Below are 18,799 nucleotides of genomic sequence, written 5' to 3'. Positions count from 1 at the left end.
GAACAGGCACAGCATCTCCCTTCCTTCTTCTCAGGATGACAGGATATCCTCGGGATGAGCACAGTGTTGGAAGAGTTAAACATTAACCTGGCTGTGCCCTGGGCACTCTCATCTGGCTAAATGAAAAGTTCTGGAACACTGGAGAAATCCTGAGTTGCAGCTCTTTGATTAAGTACAGCCTTCTTTAGAAGCTGAAGCTCCAGCCCCTGAGGGGAGGATCCTTCCCACCACTTCTCCCACTGACAGTCCCCCTAAGTAATAAAATATCAAACATAAAAAGACAGTGGCATTCATCCTCCACAAAGACAGGACCAAATCCTGCAGTCAATTTGATGACAGAAAAAAAATTTAAAAGGAAATAAAGAATACACAGAAAATTTCTTGATCCTTAGTTACATTTCCGGTATATGGAGAACTACACAAACTGCCAGTAGCAGAGTGCTCAGAGTACATAAAGGAGTGTGATTTCACCATTTTGTTAAATATTGGTTTTACTAGATTTTCACATCTTGTATTTCTTTGAAAATACTCACGTGTGAGATTGAAAAAAATGTTTCTTTCAAAAACAGCTCTAGAAACCAACCCAGAATTAGGGGGAAAGGGGTGAAAGAGCAGCAGTCACACGTACAAGAATGGTCTGAATAAAGCAAGTCACCTCCTGCCCACCCATCCTGGCACCTGACGGGAAGGAATTTTGGAAATGCTCAGGAACAAGCTAGCACTACATTTTAGATATGACTTTTTCATCTCTACATCTACAGGACTTTAAACTGTTTCATGTCTGTAAGGGGGGTACTTTTGGATTAGATGATCAATGGAGCATAGAGGTGTGAGAAAGGAATCATATTAGGATGTGAAACCAGCCAGAGTATGGTACAATGTAACTTCATGGCACAAGTGAATTGTAAGGTCCATTGTGCTTTTTAGCAAGTCAGCTTGATATCCCCTGTTATCAGAGCTGAGTTCTTCCTTGGTTTTGCTACATATTGCAAGATAGATACATCTACCCTTGAAACACAGTGATAGAGGTAATACATAGGGGTGAGAAAGATGATGATGGGAGGAAGATTCTGTGGGCAGGGGTCGCTGGCCCCTTGCCCTACAGCAGGGCACGCACAGACTGTTGCTATCAGGTGATGATCAGGCGGGGTTTGGCTGCCACTCAGGCATCACCTTATACTGCGTGCTGGCCCTACGTGGTGCAATGTAGAGCTGATAAAATGGGGTGTCAGGACTGCTGGGGTGAGCGATCCTCATCCTGCCATGGAGACTGAGTTGTTCCACCGGGACGCCCGCTAAGCACGGGCACCGACCAGCTGCTGCAGATCCTGGCAGCCCTGGCCTGTCTGTGTGGGTAAGCACAGTTTATTGAGAGGAAGCAATTGAGAAAGCAAATGTTTTATATCCTTTTTTAATATCCTTGTAATTCCCTTTTTACTAGTTAATACTGTGTTAAAAGCCACTCGTAGTATTGTTTTAATATCCTTTAAATGTTCCTTTAATTCCCTTATTACTAGTTAATACTATAATAAAAGCCGTTCATAGTATTGTATGAATGCCAAATGATAAAGCAGTTTTTTTGTATTCTTATTTAGCTTTTGATTCTCTTTGCTAGTTTTTATTCTCACTGCAATAAAAGATTTTTTGTACTGTTTGAATGTCTGTTGCACTTGTTTTATTCCGGGCATGTATTCAAATGAACTAATACACAGGGGCACAGCTCTTTGGGGCAGGAGACAGGCAGCACCCTTGCCAGGACTCGGGGCAGTGGCAGGTCTCCTTGGGCCAGGACTTGCCACAGCTGCTGATTTGGGTGCAGCCCTGGCCAAAGGGCTCCCAACAGCATTGGTGCCCTTGCCCACACCTTCCTTCTCGGTGTCAGCCCCCCTGTTTAGGATGGCCACCAGCCAGCACTTCTCCCAAGGAGGCCGTGCCAGCTTGTGTGGAAGGCCCCGTGCCCTTCCTGCTGCGACTGAGTCGGCGGCCGAGGGGGCTCCTTGTGCTGCCGTGAGCAGGCACAGGAGGGGAGTGTTTGCTCATTTCTTGAGCCGTTCCTACAGTTCAGGTCCAGCCAGATTAGATACTTCAGAGAGTGGATTCCCTCCAAGGTGGGGCAGGTTGGCGGGGCTGGGGGAGGCCCCAGGCCACGTGGCACTGTGTCCCAGGGCCCTTTGTGACACGCTGGGCACGGCCGGTGGGATGGAAGGGGGCAGGGTGTCCAAGGGCCCTTTATGACCCGCGGTGACAGAGGTGCTGCTGGTGACACGGCCACAGTGTCAACAGTGCTCCTCGGAGCAGGCGACGGGACAGGACGGGACAGAGCGGTGCTGTGCGGAGCCCCCGCGCAGCCAACTCGTGCCTTGCTGACCCGGAGCGTTTAAGAGGATTTTCTCGCTTTCAGGTGACCTCGAGGCATTTCCACAGGATTTGGAGACCCGGAGTTTCTCCGAGGTGTCTCTAATCCCTGTGGCAGGTGCCCTTGAGACCCTTTTGCAGGACTTGGAGACCAGGAGTTTCTCCGAGGTGTCTCTAAGCCCTGTGGCAGGTGCTCTCAAGACCCTTTTGCAGGACTTGGAGACCCGGAGCTTCTCCGAGGTGTCTCCAATCCCTGCGGCAGGTGGCCTCAAGGCCATTCTGCAGGACTTAGAGCCCGGAGTTTCTCCGAGGTTCTCTTTCTCTCTTGCAGGTGCCCTGGACACCAGACTGTGGCATGGCAGGGAGACGCTTCAGCCTGCTCAGGCTGTTCCGGAGGAAGAAGGAGGAGGAAAGCCCTGGGGCTGCTCCAGCACAGCAGCCTGAAGACGTGCAGCAGGTGCAGCCCCCGCAGGAGGGTGAGTGCTGGAGCTGGGCCACAGGGCTGGTGGCTGCAGCCCCCTTGACCTCATCCTGTCCCATCTGCTCTGGACATGTCCAGGGAAAGGGAGGGGGGCAGAGGGGCTGAACTCCTGGCAGCCGTGCTCCATCCACTGGGCATCCCGGGGCTGGCCCTGCCTGCTCCTGGAGCCCAGGCCTGGGCTGTGTTCTCCGGCCTCTCCCGCACACCCTCAGCTCTGAGCACGCTCGCTCTTTGCCAGATGCAGGCCAGGAGCGGACAGAAGAGCAGCTCCGTGCCCGTGGCCGCTTCCGCAGGGCAGCACAGGTACCTGCAGCCATCCCCGCCTGGGCTGGGCCTGCTCTCACTGCTCAGCCCAGCACCGCTGTCGCAGCCCTCCAGGGGAAATCCCTCCCTTCCCTGCCCTTCTTTCTCCTGCAGACATTTATGAAATTCATGGGCAGTCGGCGTAGAAAGGCCAGGATCACACCAGCTGATGTCCAGGCCCAGTCTGACACCATCCCGACCCAGCTGACAAATCCTGATGTCAGCACCACGTCGACTGCTGCCCCAGCAAAGTGTGACACCGCAACCAGTGATCACACAACCCACTGGGACACCACGTCCACTGATGATGTGTCACACTGTGACTCTGTGCTGCCTGGTCTCACGGAGGAGGCCGACGCCACAACGATGGAGGGCGTGGCGAGCACTGACGCCGCGCCTGTTCAGCGCCTGGCCGATACCCCCAGCCTGGAGTTTCTTGAGGAGAGAGCTGTCTCTGCTGAAGTAAGCAGCCTGTGGCCCCCCAAGCTGGGTGCGCTGGGCCCCCTCAGCCTTTGAGGCTGGCACAGTGTGCTGGGAAGGGAAGCATTTCTCGGGGGAAGCTGGGCAAGTTGCTCACTCTGGCAGCTCTCCACCTCTCCCCTGTGCATCCTCCAGGCCAGACTGTGGGACCTGGGGACCTGGGGCTGCTCAAGGCATCTCCAGTCCCTGGGGCAGGTGCCCTTGAGGCCAGACAGTGGGACGGGATGAGGCGAGACATTTCCCAGGCTTCTCTCTTGCAGCTGCCTTCAAGGCACGACTGCAGGACTTGGGGAGCCAAAGCTTTTCCATGGCATCTCTGCTACAGGTAGCCATAACACCAGACGGAGACATGCAGCAGAGACCCCCCACGGTGCCCAAGCTGGCCTGGGTGAAGGAGGAGGAGAAGGAGGAAAGCCCTAGGGCTGCTCCAGCACAGCAGCCTGAAGAGGTGCAGCAGGTGCAGCCCCCGCAGGAGGGTGAGTGCTGGAGCTGGGCCACAGGGCTGGTGGCTGCAGCCCCCTTGGCCTCATCCTGCCCATCCCCTCTGGACATGCCCAGGGAAAGGGAGGGGGGCAGAGGGGCCGGGGCTGAACTCCTGGCAGCCGTGCTCCATCCACTGGGCATCCCGGGGCTGGCCCTGCCTGCTCCTGGAGCCCAGGCCTGGGCTGTGTTCTCCGGCCTCTCCCGCACACCCTCAGCTCTGAGCACGCTCGCTCTTTGCCAGATGCAGGCCAGGAGCGGACAGAAGAGCAGCTCCCTGCCCGTGGCCGCTTCCGCAGGGCAGCACAGGTACCTGCAGCCATCCCCGCCTGGGCTGGGCCTGCTCTCACTGCTCAGCCCAGCACCGCTGTCGCAGCCCTCCAGGGGACATCCCTCTCTCTTCCTTGCCTTTCTCCTGTAGCTGGTTTGCAGATTCATCAGGTGCATTTGGCATGAAGAGGCCACTTTCATGGCCACTGGGGACATGGCAAACCTCTTCAATGCCCAGACCAGCGCTGCCCTGCTGGATTTGCTTGTGGAGAATGGTGTCTACAAAGCAAAGCAAGTAAGCAGCCTGTGGCCAGGGCTCGAGTCCCCCAGGGATGCTGTGGCCCCTCACGCTGGCTGCTCTGGGTCCCCTCAGCCTTTGAGACCAGCAGAGTGTGGTGGCAAGGGGAGCACTTCTTGGGGGAAGCTGGGCAAGTTACTGGCTCTGGCAGCTCTCCAACTGTCCCCCATGTCCCCTCCAGGTGCCGGCCATAGTCAGGTGCATCCATCAGTGGCTCACGTCCAATGTGTCTGCTGAGCACAGGCTGGACAAGACTCTGGTCCTGCTGACCGAGGCACACCCCACGGATGTTGCAGTGACCCTGCTGCGCTCTGCCCCAGCCTGTGACAGGTATGGGGCCCACCTGCCTTGAGGGCTCACCTGCGTTTAGACTCCATCTCCCTGGACAGTCGTTCCCAAATGGGGTGCCAGAGACATGGAGACTTCCAGGACATTCCAGCTCCTGTCTTTGCCAGCTTTGGCATGTCAGCCTCCAATCCTGAGGCCAACCTGCCTCCCTGCCCCACAAGGCACCGTGGCTCTGTCACCGGGGCCCTGCAGCTGCCCAGGCCACAGAGCTGTGTCCCAGACCCCCCTGAACCAGAGTTGTGACTCCACAGAGCTGCTCGCACCATGTGGAAGACACTCATCTCCTCCAGATGGACTAAGGAGCCGGTGCTGCAGATCCTCTTCCGTGTGCTGGAATACTGGCCAGCGCACAGGAGACGCACCTCTGATGGGGATGAGAGAGATGTCTTTGCCCTGGCTGTGAGTTTCTTGAGCTGGCCTCTGCTCGCCCCCAGGTTGCCTCTGGGATGCCTTTCCATCCTCCCTCACCACTGCTTCTCCCTGCCCCAGGCACTGGGCTGCAAGCCTGGCTTGGGGGCATGTTCAGGGACACCAGGCTGGGGGATCCCCCTGTGTCTCCTCTGGCCTGTCCCTGCCACGCTTGGGCCCTGCCACATGGACATCTGGGCCCTGAGAGCCGTCTCTGGGTGCTTTGTCTTTGGCAGGCAACTGTGGCACTCTGGGAGATCATCCAGCTGTCCCACTCCTGGTGCCCAGGGGGAGTGAAGGACAATTTCCCGCGCCTCCTTCTGACTCTGCTCTTCCAAGTTTTCATCAGCACAGAGGAGATGTCAGAGGAGGTCGAGACCTTCTGGAGGCGATGCCGGGAGCAGCGCAGCCTTCCCCCCAACCCCAACAGGTGCTCCATCCCAGTCCCCTCTCCCTGCCACGCCCTTGGGGCTGAGGCCAGGGCTCTGTGCCTGACCTGGGCTGTACTCTGCACACAGGTTTACAGTGCAGACCGTTAAAGCCCTGCTGCGCCAGCTGCTGGATGAGGACGTGTTGATGGCGATCGGTCGCAAGTGTGGCTGGGACATGCTCCTCAAGGCTGACAGCCACCACTATGCAGTGGGTCTGCTGGCCAGGTAAGAGCCCTTTCTCCCCACTGCCCCACACCCCCACAGGTCATTTCTGCCCTGTGCAGAGGCCACCCCACACAGTGCCCGTGCTGCTGGGCCAGAGGGCCTTGGCAGCCAGGGATGGCTGAGCAGAGTGGAAAAGGCGGAGAGAGGCGGCTGCACAGGAGGAGCCACCTCCCAAAGTGCCCACGACCTCTCCTGGGCTGGTGGTCAAAGACCAGGCCTGTGTGAGTCAGTCCCAGGAGAGCTTTGCCCACCTGGCTCAGGGTCTCTGGCACCTTTATTCCCCCTTGCAGGGAGCTGTGCCGTGTCTCCCTCCCCTTCGGTCACCGCATCGCCGTCAGCCTGCTCCCGCGGCTCAGCAGGGGAGACCCCCTGTGGGAACTGCCTGCCCTGGCGTTCCTGGTGGAGGTGAGCCTGATGGCGAGCGCTGCCTGGCCCAGCTGCCTCCCCCTCTCTGCCCTCTCACAGCTGCAGCCGCCCGGGACGGTGCCTGCACCCTGTGCTGCTGCCTGGGCCCAGCCCCGGGCGGGTCTGGGCTCCTGCTGGCCGGGCACCCTGTCACTGCTCCCTGCCTTTCAGGTCCTGCACTGCCTGAACCCCAGACAATATGGGCCCAGCGTCCTGCAGATTATTTCCAGGCACCTGCGCAGTCAGTGCCCGGAGAGGCGTCGCCTGGCGCTCCGAGGCCTGGTGGTGCTTAGCAGGGATCCCTCAATGGTGAGCAGGGGGCAGGGGCTGAAGCCGGGCCGGCAGCGTGCGGCTGTGCAAGGCAGTAGCTTGGCCTTGGCTGGCCTTTGGCAGCTGTGGCAGCTGCTCCCAGCTCTCCTCCTCCCCGTTCAGCTGCCCGACTCCTTTGGGACGCACCTTTGGCCTCTGGGCCCCGCGGCAGCAGCGTGGGGCTGCACCACAGCATTGTGTTCCACACAGGCTATGAGCATGCGGAGCCTGAGTGAAAGCCTCCTGGAGCTACTGCAGGATGCAGACACGGACGCAGTTCAGATGACCCTCTCCGCGTTCATCAACATTCTGCGCTTCCAAATGGTCAAAATATCCAGCCCAATAGCCCTGAAGTTGCTTGAGGCTCTGCGGCCACTCTTTGACAACGTGAGGCTCTGTGCCCCTCATCGTGGGCACTGAGTGCTGCCAGGAAACTTTGGGCCCAGTGTCTTTTCAGGCCTGTGCCCCGATGGGCCTGGAGAAGCCAGTGCTGAGGTCTTTTCCTCTTCCTTTGCACCAGGAGCACAGCCAGCTGCAGCAGCTCTCCATGCTCCTCTTCCAGGAGCTGATGGAGGCGACAGAGAGGAGCAGGAGCCTAAAGCCACACGTGTACCTGAGTCTGGTGCCATTCTACTTCAACTGGCACAATGAGAACAAGCGTGTGGCAGAGGTGAGGACTCGTGGGCTCTGGTGTCCCCATGGCAGGAGGCTGCTGTGCCTCCTGCCCTGGCCCATGGTCGCCTGCAGCCTCCTCCTGGCCTTGGTGCAGGGATGTGGGTGCTGTGCCCTGGGCTGCGGTGCCATGGCCCGCTCTCTGTTGCTGTGCAGGCCTCTTGGAGAGCACTGTTTGGTGCAGCCAAGTTCCTGAAGTGGTGGGATCTTGAGGACTTGGTGACCATGGAGGAGCCATGGAGGTTTCCCGAGTGCCTGGTAAGGACGGCCCCAAAGCCCCAGCCCCTGATGCCCAATGTGTGGGGCTGGCAGGGTGCCTGTGTCCACTGCTGCACCCACAGACACCAGCCTGTGCCCCACACACTGCTCCCTTCCCTGGGGCGTGCGGGCTCTTTTCCAGGCTCCCTTGCCCCCACAGCCAGGCTGCCATAGAGCCCCGGCCCAGCTGGGCTGTGGGGCAGGGCCGCCCCACGGCTCCCCAGGAGCACCCAGCCCTCTGCTCCCCCCAAAGCCCGGCCCCAGCAGCTGCTGGCCAGGCCTCAGGGCTCTGTGGGCAGGGGAGCCCCGTGCTGGGGGCAGGGAGTGCCCGGCCAAGGGGCAGAGCCTGAGCCCAGCCTTCCCTCCATGCCCTGGCGCTCTTTGCAGCTGGAAAAGGACAGGAGCCGAGTGGGCCAGTACGTGCGCCAGGCCCTGCCGTTCCTGGAGAGCCCAGAGGAGCCCCTGCGAAAGCTGGCCATCAAGTTTCTGGGTGAGCCACAAGGCCGGGGTCCCTCCCCACCCCGCTGCAGCTCGGCCCCAGCCCCGGCTGCTGCAGCGGCAGCAGGATGCGGCCCAGGGCATGTGGAGCCCCGAGTGGCCCCGAGCGCCTGCTGCCGCCCTGTGCCAGCCCAGCCCTGGGGCGTCCCCATGCGGGAAGGCCCCGGGCTCAGCCCTGCCAGGGCAGGAGGCCGTGTGGCCGGGCTGGCAGCGCCGCTGCGGGGGACCTGTGCCTCTGGGGCCTGACAGGCTCTGTGTTCCCAGGGATCGCCGCCAGGTCCATGAAGCAGGAGCAGCCAGAGCTGCAGCTCATCTGCCAGGGTGAGCGAGGGCACCTTCCAGCTGATCCCCTTGGGCCCTGCTCCCTCCTGGCCATGGCAAGAGCTGGCTGGGATGGCCCTGGCAGGAGGGGCTCCTCGCGTCCCCACACCCCTGGCCTCTCACCTTGGCTCTCTTCCTTTCTCTTCCAGCCCTTCAAGACATGACTGATGACAGCCCTGCCGTCTCAAACCTGGCCATTGAAACGCTCCACATCATCAGAGCTGTACGGAGGACTTCATTCTTCTCATTCTGGTAGTCTCCGTTGCTGCCTCTTCCAGCCCGTAGAGGCGAGACAGAAAACATCAGACTCGCCATGGCAGGCCTGGCAATTCAACACTTGCTCGCCGGCTCCTCAGAAAATTAACACTTTTATACAATTTTCAGATATGATTAAATGCATATTCAAGTGATTACAACATCTATCAATGCATATTAATAATAGGTGGAGTATAGGTGGAGCTCAGGCGGGGCTTGGGGCGGTGCTTCTCTTGGCTCCCCATTTCGAGGGGTAGTTCCGATCTTCATCCATAGGGCAGGGGTCTCTAATTCCTCTTCCTCAGCTTGATCCTTCTTCCTTTCCATTGTTCTTGACCCGCTCACTGAAGCTTGGAAAAGGCCCTGGCTCCAGGCCTATTTCTCCTATTCAAATGTCTACCTGATCCTGTTATACTTCTAATTTATTGCTTCTAAGCCTATTACATGTTCTTGTACTATTCTCTTAAGCTTTGGTCCAGTAAGTAGAACAGAACGGGTACAGATCGTTTTAATATTGGTAACTTGTTTGCAGGCCCAAATCAACTTGTTTGCAGACCCAAATCTCTTAGTTAACTCTTTGGGGCCTAGCCTCCTATATCATTCCCCCCTTTCTGTTTAGAATTTACAAATTCCTTCGTCAAGCTCTAATGGATTTTGGTAGGTGTGCATCACAGCCCACATTATCTGCATCTTTCTAACCATGATGCTTGATTTGTACCATAGCCAAATAATTAGGATCAGCAGTATAATCATGCTAGCTCCTAAAACCAATATTGAATGTATCAAATAGTGGAACACTTGTGATGCCGTGGGGGAGTATCCAGTAGAGATATCCAACCAGTGATGTTCTCCCACTTTTTCCACTTTGGTTAAGACAGTTTTTATATTCTCAGTGTTGTGTTCCACTTGCAGAGCATTCGTTTAGTCGTTCTGTTTACTTCCTGGACCAGTTCTTCTATATCAGGATGTTTAAGCATTGCTTTAGAAGATTAATGTTCATTCCTGTCTGCAATTTTAGCACATCGTGATACGTTGTATAATCAGCTTCAATCAATTGTCTAGTAGTCACTAGAATGATATAATCAAAGTCACAGCCTATTATTTTAGTAAAACAAAAAAATTAGTACCACTCACTACTTCATGACAAGTATCTATGGTAAAATTAACACAAAAGATTCTAACACATGCACAACCATTTCCTACATAATAGACTTGTGATTGGGTTTTAGTATGGGGAAGAATTTCAAAGGTACACACACTATCTTCAGTATCTAAGCATAAATCTTCATTTTCTACTACAGCATTTTCACAGATATATCCTAATTGTCCTTTAGGAATACATGCCTCAGGACTGACTGATTGTCACTTTTTCTTGGTGTGATTATAACTTGCCCAAACATTGTGGTCTATGGGTCTGACAATCACATTTTGGTGTATGGCTCCTAATGTCAGGATAGGAAAGATGGTCTTTTCTTTAGCTGCACTGATAGTGAGCACATAAACTTCAATTTGTTCATGTTAAGGGTTGTAAGTGAAGTTCCCTAACTGCCACCACGCCTGGTAATTTTTCTCAAATTGTGTAGTAGAACTGTTTCTAGCTATTATTTCTCTTACCTCCTGTGGTAATACTCTTGAAGTTCCTTCTCTTAATATTCCTGCAGCTACAGATTGCACCCACTGTTGAGTTTGGAGACATTGTATTGCAAATGCAAACCTTTTATGGATGACACCAGCATAGTGAATAATTTTGGTGAAATCTTTTGCAGTGTGGTTAGCTACTAATGTTAACAATTTAACTGCCAATGATTGTGTTTCTGCCAAAGTGAGCAAAGATGATCTTAAAGGGACTTTGAATTTTCCTAGATCAGATGTGACAGCACTTAGTTTATTCACTAATACTTCTTGATCTATGGTGTTTAATACACTTAATCCTGTGCCAAACCATCCGGTTACATCTCTCTGAATTCTGGTACGAGGGGATCTGGCCATCATCTATGCATGCCAGCCTTTAAGGCTTTGCTGAATACAGGGCTGACAATCTTTTTGTATGTTTGATATGTTTACTTGAAGGTTTATTCGAACCCTCTTCAGTGAATTGGTGGGATCTAACAACAGCTTCTGCTCATTTGAGTGTCTAATCATGTAAGGTCCAGCATAAGTTAAATTGTGGACACTCTCACAGGCTAAAGAAGGAGTTGTAGAACTGGTGGTGGTCTTAGTCAATGGGGTGGTAGGAGATTTGCTGGTTGGAAATCTCCTGGTTATATTTCCTTCCCTGAATGTCCACTGACACATCACAGAAACTGATTTATCTAGAGTGAAGGTGTGCCAACACTGATCAGCCACTAATTACATTTCACAGTAACGTCAGTTTTGGGTGACCATCTAATCTGTGCCTATTAAAACACTTGCATCGTATGGGGTACCAGGATTTTACCAATTATTCAGTATCCTTGTTCCTTGGAGGACTATAACAGATGCATTGTATTGGTTCAGTTTAGATGAATTCAGAATATCTGTATTTATAGCAAATCATAGACTAGAATTCCCATTATGGGCCTGAGACCATAATAATTTTTGGGCAAGAGTTTGATTTAACACCAATGTACTTATCAGTCCAAAGATCAGCATTGAGAAGGCTTGATAGTAGATGATTCCTCTCCCGAGGTCCATGCTTCCTCTGGAACCCTCTTGACTCGAGAGCAGTGGATCCACGTGGGTTTCTCTTTCACCCAGATCACTGTGAAGGTGGTCATCAGCACCTGCTGGGGTCCATCCCACTTCTCTCGTGGTGGATCTCCTGAAAGATTCTTAACATATACCCAATCACCAGGGTTGAATGGATGTAACTTACAATCAGGCTGCTTGGGTTGGTGTTCTAACACCACTGTAGCATTTTTCTGCAATTGTTTTCCTACAGCCATAACATGATCACACACATATTGATTACTGATTTGATCTACAGCTTCACTATTCACAGCTTGCATCATGTAGGGTCTGCCCAATAGAATTTCAAATGGACTCAGTTTCCCTTTTGATCTTGGCTTGACCCTTAGCCTGATTAAAGCAATAGGTAAAGCTTGATACCAATGAAAATTTGTTTCTTGACATATTTTAGATTCATCTTTTCTACTTGCCCATTTGCTTGGAGTCTGTAGGGCATATGCAGTTGCCAACTGATTTTTAGTGCTTTACTTATTGCTTGTACAATTCATGCACAAAAGTGTGAACCTCTATCTGAAGAGATGCTCTTAGGCATTCCAAACCATGGTACAATCTCATTCAACAAGACTTTAATCACTCCTTTTGATTCATTTTTTTTCTACATGGGAAAGCTTCAGGCCATCCAGAAAATGTGTCAGTCAAAACTAAGAGATAACAGGACTCTCCCTCTTTTTCTTGGGAGCTCAGAGAAATTAATTTGCCAAATTTCACCTGGGAAATGCCCTTTACTTATTGCCCTTTGGTGTATTTTTGTTCCAGTATTAAAGACAAAGTTCACATTGGGATGTGACTTGCTCTATTGTGATAAATAAATTTGGTCCTGCTACTCTAGTCCTTAAATGCTAATAGAGTGAGTCTAAGCCCCAATAGTTTTATCATGTTTTACTTTTACAAATTGCCACACTAATTTTTCTAACAGTATTAACTGATCTGTTTTTAGTTAACTTCATCTATTGTCTAACACCTTACCTTCATTTTCATGTATCCACTTATAATCTGTTTCTTGATATTCTACCTGTTGATCTGTGTCTAGTTCTTCTAGCACTAAAGCTGCTACTGATAGTTCTTTACTTCTTGCAGCAGCTAATTCAGCTTCTGCAGCAGCTTTTCTGTTTCTTATTTCCAGGACAGTGTTACCTTTCAGGTGTCCTTGGCAGTGCAGAATTGCCACCTGAGAGGGGAGTTGTACAGCTTCTAATAATCATAGAGTTTCTTCAGTATATTCCACAACTTTTCCTTGAAGAGTTAAAAGTCCTCTTTTTTCCAAATTGCTCCATGAGTGTGAACTATGCCAAAGGCATATTTGGTACTGTCCATTGAACACATTCTCCTTGTTTTTCAGTAACAATCAATAGATCATTCACATATTATAAAAGTACACCCTTTCCCGGTGGTGACTGCCATTGTTCCAATTCTTTAGCTAATTAATTCCCAAAATTGTGGGAATATTTTCTAACCCTTAAGGTAACACTGTCCAAATGAGATGAGTTTTCCTTCCTGTGGTGGGATTTTCCCACTTGAAGGCAAATATCCTTTGACTTTCCTGTGTTAAGGGAAGGCAGAAAAAGGCATCTCTTAAGTCTAATACTGTGAACCAAATTACACTTTCTTTTAATATTGTTAATAAGGTATATAGGTTTGCAACAGCTGCATGTATGTTTTAGCTATTTTATTTACTGCTCTTAAATCCTGAGCCAACCTATGTGTTCCATTTGTCTTTTGACTGGTAAAATTGGGGTGTTGCAATCTAATTCACACTCTACAAAACCTTAATTTCAAAAAGTTGTCTATTATTGGCTCAATTCCTCTTCTGTCTTCCAGCTTCAGTGCATATTGCTTCCTAACTACTGGGTTTGCTCCTGTCTGTAATTCTATTTCAATGGGAGCTGCTCTTTTTGACTTTCCTGGTGTTTCAGTAGCCCAAACTCCTGGGTATACCTGATCTAAAATTTGATTGACATTTGAATTACCCTGGCTTGGCTCCACATAGCTCATTGCTAAACTCAGAGCTGCTATTAATTGTTCTTCCTTTACCTTAAGTTCAATTTTACCTTGTTTGAATTCTATTACAGCTCCCAGATTTTCTAGTAGGTCTCTGCCCAATACCAGTTTGGATAAATTTGGTAAATACCAAAACTGATGCACTCCCATTTGTTTTCCAATTTTGAACTTGAGGGGTTTCAAAAGAAAGCTTTTCTGATTGGCCAGTGGCACCCACGACTTAAACATATTTATCATTTTTAGGTATTAATTCAAAACAGAAAATATAGCCCTGGTATCAATTAGAAAATCTAATTCTTCTTTTTCTTCCCCTAGTTTAATTTTTACCAGCAGGTCCCCTAGCAGTGGCCTGCAGGCCCCCCCTTCACTCAGTACTCTGTAAGCAACAACAGCCTCTCCTGTGCCTGTATTTCCACCTGTTAATTCAGGGCATTCTTGCTTCCAGTGTCCCTCTTTTCTGCAATATGCACACTGGTTCTGACCCAACCTTGTCTGCCGGGGAGGCAAACCTTACATCTGTTACACAAGGCTCATACATATAACTAACAGTTGCAAAACTGACAAATCTTAATTCTAGGTCTTATCCAAAGTGATGTGCTTATAGTTAACTCTTCAGCACTACCTCTCATATGGCAACTCTTAGCATGATAATACCTTTAACTGTGTGCTCCTGGATGTTTCAAGGTAAGCAAGATATATCAGGTACACAATAACAATACTTGGTCAAATACAAACAAAACCAGACCAGACCAGACCAGAGGGGATATTCCCCCGGGAGAGCGTCCTCTCCCGTGTCCCCTGCGAGACGGCGTCCCGCCTCGACTCACGGGTATCCAGAACCAGAACAAACAAAACCAGAAACCAGATACAAATACCTTTTATCAATAGGCAGTGTTCTTGTCCAGCCCCCGCAAGAAGCCACCGAAGAAGGGAGCCCCTTCAGGTAAAAAGACTTACCCGAGGGCGCCCAAGGGGGTCCCGTCCTCCGGGGGATTCTGCAGCCGGGTGGAGAAGGTGTGCTGCTGCAGGTCGCCAAGTGAATCCGAAAAATTGGTCCGAGAAACTGCTCAGAGACTTTTTTTTATCTTTAAGCAGCAAGGTATTTGTTTATTTGATGTTGGGAGCAAGCCAGCTTGCGCTGGACAAACTTGCTCAAAGGCTTCACACAAAATCAGCATTTTTATACAATCTTCAGATGTGATTAAATGCATATTCAAGTGATTACAACATCTATCAATGCATATTAATAATAGGTGGAGTATAGCTGGAGCTCAGGTGGGGTTTGGGGCGGTGCTTGTCTTGGCCCTCAATTTTGGTTGGTCTAAGGGCTTAAACTCATCTTCTTCAGCCTGACCTTTCTTCTCTTCCATTGTTCTTGACCTGCTCACTGAAGCTTGGGAAAAGCCCTGGCTCCAGGCCTATTTCTCCTATTCAAATGTCTAACTGATCCTCTTATATTTCTAATTTATTGCTTCTAGGCCTAATACATGTTCTTGTACTATTCTCTGAAGCTTTGGTCCAGTAAGTAGAACAGAACGAGCACAGATCATCTTGGATGTTGGTAGCTTGTTAGCAGGCCCAAATTTCTTACTTAACTCTTTTGGGCCTAACCTCCCGTTTCAGTGGGATCGGCGATTGAAGCACAGGGCTGAAAAAAGGGAACAGCAGCTCTTTCCCTAAGGAAAAAAGTCTGGATCCTTTGGCTCTGAGGTGCAGTTGTTGGGGCAGCCTGGGCAATTCTTGGGCAGCAAGAGCTTCCTGTGGTGGCAACTTTTGTCTGGCAGGAATCTTCATTTACATTGCATTTTCCAGGAGGTGGGACCGGCCATTGCAGAGCAGGGCTGAAAAAAGGAAACAGCAGCTCTTTCCACCAGGAAAAAAAAAGTCTGGAAGCTTTGGCTTCAGGTGTAGTTGTTGGACAGCCCTGGCACTTCTTGGGCAGGAAGAGTTTTCTGTGGTGGCACCTTTTGTCTCGCAGGAATCTTCAGTTGGATTCAATTTTCCAGGAGGTGGGACCGGCCATTGCAGCGCAGGCCTGCAAAAAGGGAACAGCAGCTCTTTCCACCAGGAAAAAACATCTGGAAGATTTGGCTTTGAGGTGCAGTTTTTGGGACAGCCCTGGCACTTCTTAGGCAGCAATAACTTTCTGTGGTGGAACCTTTTGTCTGGCACTAATCTTCATTTGGATTCAAAATTCCAGGAGGAGGGACCGGCCATTGCAGCGCAGGGCTGAAAAAAGGGAACAGCAGCTCTTTCCCTAAAATAAATAAGTCTGGATAACTTGGCTTTGAGGTGCAATTGTTGGGGCAGCCTTGGCACTTCTTGGGCAGTAAAGACCTTTCCGTGGTGGCATGTCTTATCAGGCACTAATCTTCATTTATATTACATTTTCCAGGAGGTGGGACCGGCCATTGCAGCGCAGGGCTGAAAAATGGGAACAGCAGCTCTTTCCACCAGGAAAAAAAGGCTGGAACATTTGGCTTCAGGTGCGGTTGGTGGGGCAGCCTGGACACTTTTTGGGCAGGAAGACTTTTCTCTGGTGGCACCTTTTGTCTGGCAGGAATCTTTATTTGGATTCAATTTTTCAGGAGGTGGGACAAGCCATTGCCGCACAGGGCAGAAAAAAGGGAACAGCAGCTCTTTCCACCAGGAAAAAACATCTGGAAGCTTTGGCTTTGAGGTGCAGTTGTTGGGACAGCCCGGGCACTTCTTGGGCAGGAAGTGTTTTCTTTCGTGGCACCTTTTGTCTGGCAGGAATCTTCATTTGGATTCAATTTTCCAGGAGGTGGGACTGGCCATTACAGCGCAGGGCAGAAAAAAGGGAACAGCAGCTCTTTCCACCAGGAAAAAAAGTCTGGAAGTTTTGGCTTTGAGGTGCAGTTGTTGGGGCAGCCTGGGCACTTCTTGGGCAGCAAGAGTTTCCTGTGGTGGCACCTTTTCTCTGGCAGGAATCTTTATCTGCGGTCTATTTTGGGTGTTACTTTGACCTTTTCAGGAGTGGGCCAAAAAAAGGAGAATTAGCAGCACTTTCCCTCAGGAAAAATAGTCTGGAAGGTTTGACTTTGAGGTTCAGTTGGTGGGGCAGCCTGGGCACTTCTCTGGCAGCAAGAACTTTCTGTGGTGGCACCTTTTGTCTGGCAGGAATCTTCAGTTGGATTCAATTTTTCAGGAGGTGGGACCGGCCATTGCAGTACAGGGCTGAAAAAAAGGGAACAGTAGCTTTCCCTAAGGAAAAAAATTCTGGAAGCTTTGGCTTCAGGTGTAGTTGTTGGGGTAGCCTGGGCAGTTCTTGGGCAGGCAGAACTTTCTGTGGTGGCACCTTTTGTCTGGCAGGAATCTTAAGTTGGATTCAATTTTTTAAAAGGAGGTGGGACTGGGCATTGCAGAGCAGGCCTGAAAAAAGGGAACAGCAGCTCTGTTCACCAGGAAAGAAAGTCTTGAAGCTTTGGCTTCAGGTGCAGTTGTTGGGGCAGCCTGGGCACTTCTTGGGCAGCAAAGTGCTTTCTGTGGTGGCACCTTTTGTCTGGCAGGAATCTTCATTTGAATTCAATATTTAAAAGGTGGGACCGGCCATTTCAGAGCAGGGCTAAAAAAAGGGAACATCAGCTCTTTCCACCAGGAAAAAAAATCTGGAACCTTTAATTCAGGTGTAGTTGTTGGGGCAGTGTGGGCACTTCTTGGGCAGGAAGAGTTTTCTTTGGTGGCTCCTTTTTTCTGGCACAAATCTTCAGTTGGATTCAATTTTCCAGGAGGTGAGACAGGCTGTTGTAGCGTAGGGCTGAAAAAAGGCTACAGCAGCTCTTTCCACCAGGAAAATAAGTCTGGAAGCTTTGGCTTTGAGGTGCAGATGTTGGCGCAGCCTAGGCACTTCTTAGGCAGTTAGATTTTTCTGTGGTTGCACCTTTTGTCTGGCAGCAATCTTCAGCTGGATTCAATTTTTCAAAAGGTGGGACCGTCCATTGCAGCGCAGGGCTGAAAAAAGGGAATCAGCAGCCCTTTCTCCCAGGAAAGGTAGTCTGGATCCTTTGGCTTCAGGTGCAGTTGTTGGGGCAGCCTGGGCACTTCTTGGGTAGCAAGAGCTTCCTGTGGTGGCACCTTTTGTCTCGGAGGTGTTTGTTCCCTGTTAGCAAGTCCCTTATGGCGTCAATCACAGAACACTGGGACTGCTCACAGGGCATGATGAAGGAATACAGCAGCAGTGCGGAAAGAGGAGGTAGAAAAATGCATTCCTGTATCTAATATACTTCCTCAATTAGAGAAATCGCTAATCTTGTCACATGATTTGTACTGGACCCTTCTAAGGATTTACTTTTGCCCAGACCCTTTGCTCCAGATGTGCCAGCTACACCAAAGGAAACCAGAGAGAATCTCAGCGAAGCCAAAAATCAGCTCTTATGGCACTTGGCACTCTATGGGGTTTAGCACTGGAGCTCAATCTCTCTGGGATGGCTGGTCCAGAACAGTTCATTTAATGAATGGTGCTGTTGCTGAACTTCCCTGGGCATGTTGCAATTGGCTACTGAGGCTGAAAGGTTTCCTGTAAGGATTTTTATCTTTTGAAACTACAGGCTGAATTTGAGGGATAAACTCCAGTATTCTGAAAGTGGAAAGTTGATCAAACAGAAAAGACTGTTTCTTCTACAACAGATTTGAAAGAGTCCACTTGTAAAAATCACAAAGCTTGAAGCCTACGCAGCAGAGCTGATTCCTCATCTGCACTGATCATCAGCAACTGGACTCTCTCCTACTTCAGGGTCTCCTCTGTGTACACTGGATTAAGGCCTCCTAACTTCTTAAGAAAAGTAGTGTTATAAGCTCACAGTTCTGGCAAGATTTCCTTAGCAGATGGGTTGAAAAGCAAAACTTTGTTGCCATGACCAACAAATGCAGAGCCCAAGGTTGTTTGTGGTGCTAGCTTTGCTCCACTCTCTAATAACTTCTGTCCAGATCAGTGCTGGCAACAAGAATTCCAGGTTAACGCTTGTTTCATTTTTCAGGCTTTGCATTTCAAGAATGGGGAGTTGTTATTGGAAACTCTGCCATGGCTCTCAGTAACAGCCTCGGAAAACAGTTTTTCTTATTTCTGAGGGAGAAGTTTCCAACCCAGCTTTAGAGTATGCAAATAGTTGAATGACTTGTTGTACAATTGGAAATAAAAATCCATACATTTGCTCTGATTAATGTCTTAACTTATATTTGGCTAAAGAGTTCTTTTCTTGATACCTTCTTTAAAAAATAGGACCCATAAGCAGAAAGGCGATCTCCTAAAGTGTTGTA

General features: G+C 50.4%; 2 protein-coding genes across 2 annotated transcripts in view; both read left to right on the top strand.

The window, feature by feature from the left end:
• The window catches only part of LOC135404684 (zinc finger protein 721-like), a 224,785-nt gene that overhangs the window by 70,837 nt on the left and 135,149 nt on the right, over positions 1–18,799 (top strand). The gene's annotated exons all lie outside the window — the stretch shown is intronic.
• Positions 4,773–7,029, top strand: LOC135404686 (maestro heat-like repeat-containing protein family member 7). The gene is made up of 7 exons (XM_064639425.1): positions 4,773–4,997; positions 5,267–5,414; positions 5,660–5,910; positions 5,942–6,079; positions 6,370–6,484; positions 6,656–6,830; positions 6,917–7,029. The coding sequence occupies exons 2-7, from the start codon at positions 5,280–5,282 to the stop codon at positions 7,027–7,029; spliced, it is 927 nt and encodes a 308-aa protein (XP_064495495.1). The 5' UTR covers positions 4,773–4,997; positions 5,267–5,279.

This window comes from Pseudopipra pipra, chromosome W (assembly GCF_036250125.1).
Source record: "Pseudopipra pipra isolate bDixPip1 chromosome W, bDixPip1.hap1, whole genome shotgun sequence".
Taxonomy (NCBI): Eukaryota; Metazoa; Chordata; class Aves; order Passeriformes; family Pipridae; genus Pseudopipra; species Pseudopipra pipra.
The sequence above is the reverse complement of the archived record's forward strand: the minus strand, read 5'-3'. Positions and strand labels throughout refer to the sequence as shown.

Bases quoted from the DNA above. Each gene is read 5' to 3' on its own strand.
- LOC135404686 (XM_064639425.1), top strand. From the start codon at position 5,280: ATGTGGAAGACACTCATCTCCTCCAGATGGACTAAGGAGCCGGTGCTG. The intron at 6,485-6,655 runs GTGAGCCTGATG...CCTGCCTTTCAG, and splicing joins CCCTGGCGTTCCTGGTGGAG to GTCCTGCACTGCCTGAACCC. The intron at 6,831-6,916 runs GTGCGGCTGTGC...CTCCCCGTTCAG, and splicing joins GCTGAAGCCGGGCCGGCAGC to CTGCCCGACTCCTTTGGGAC.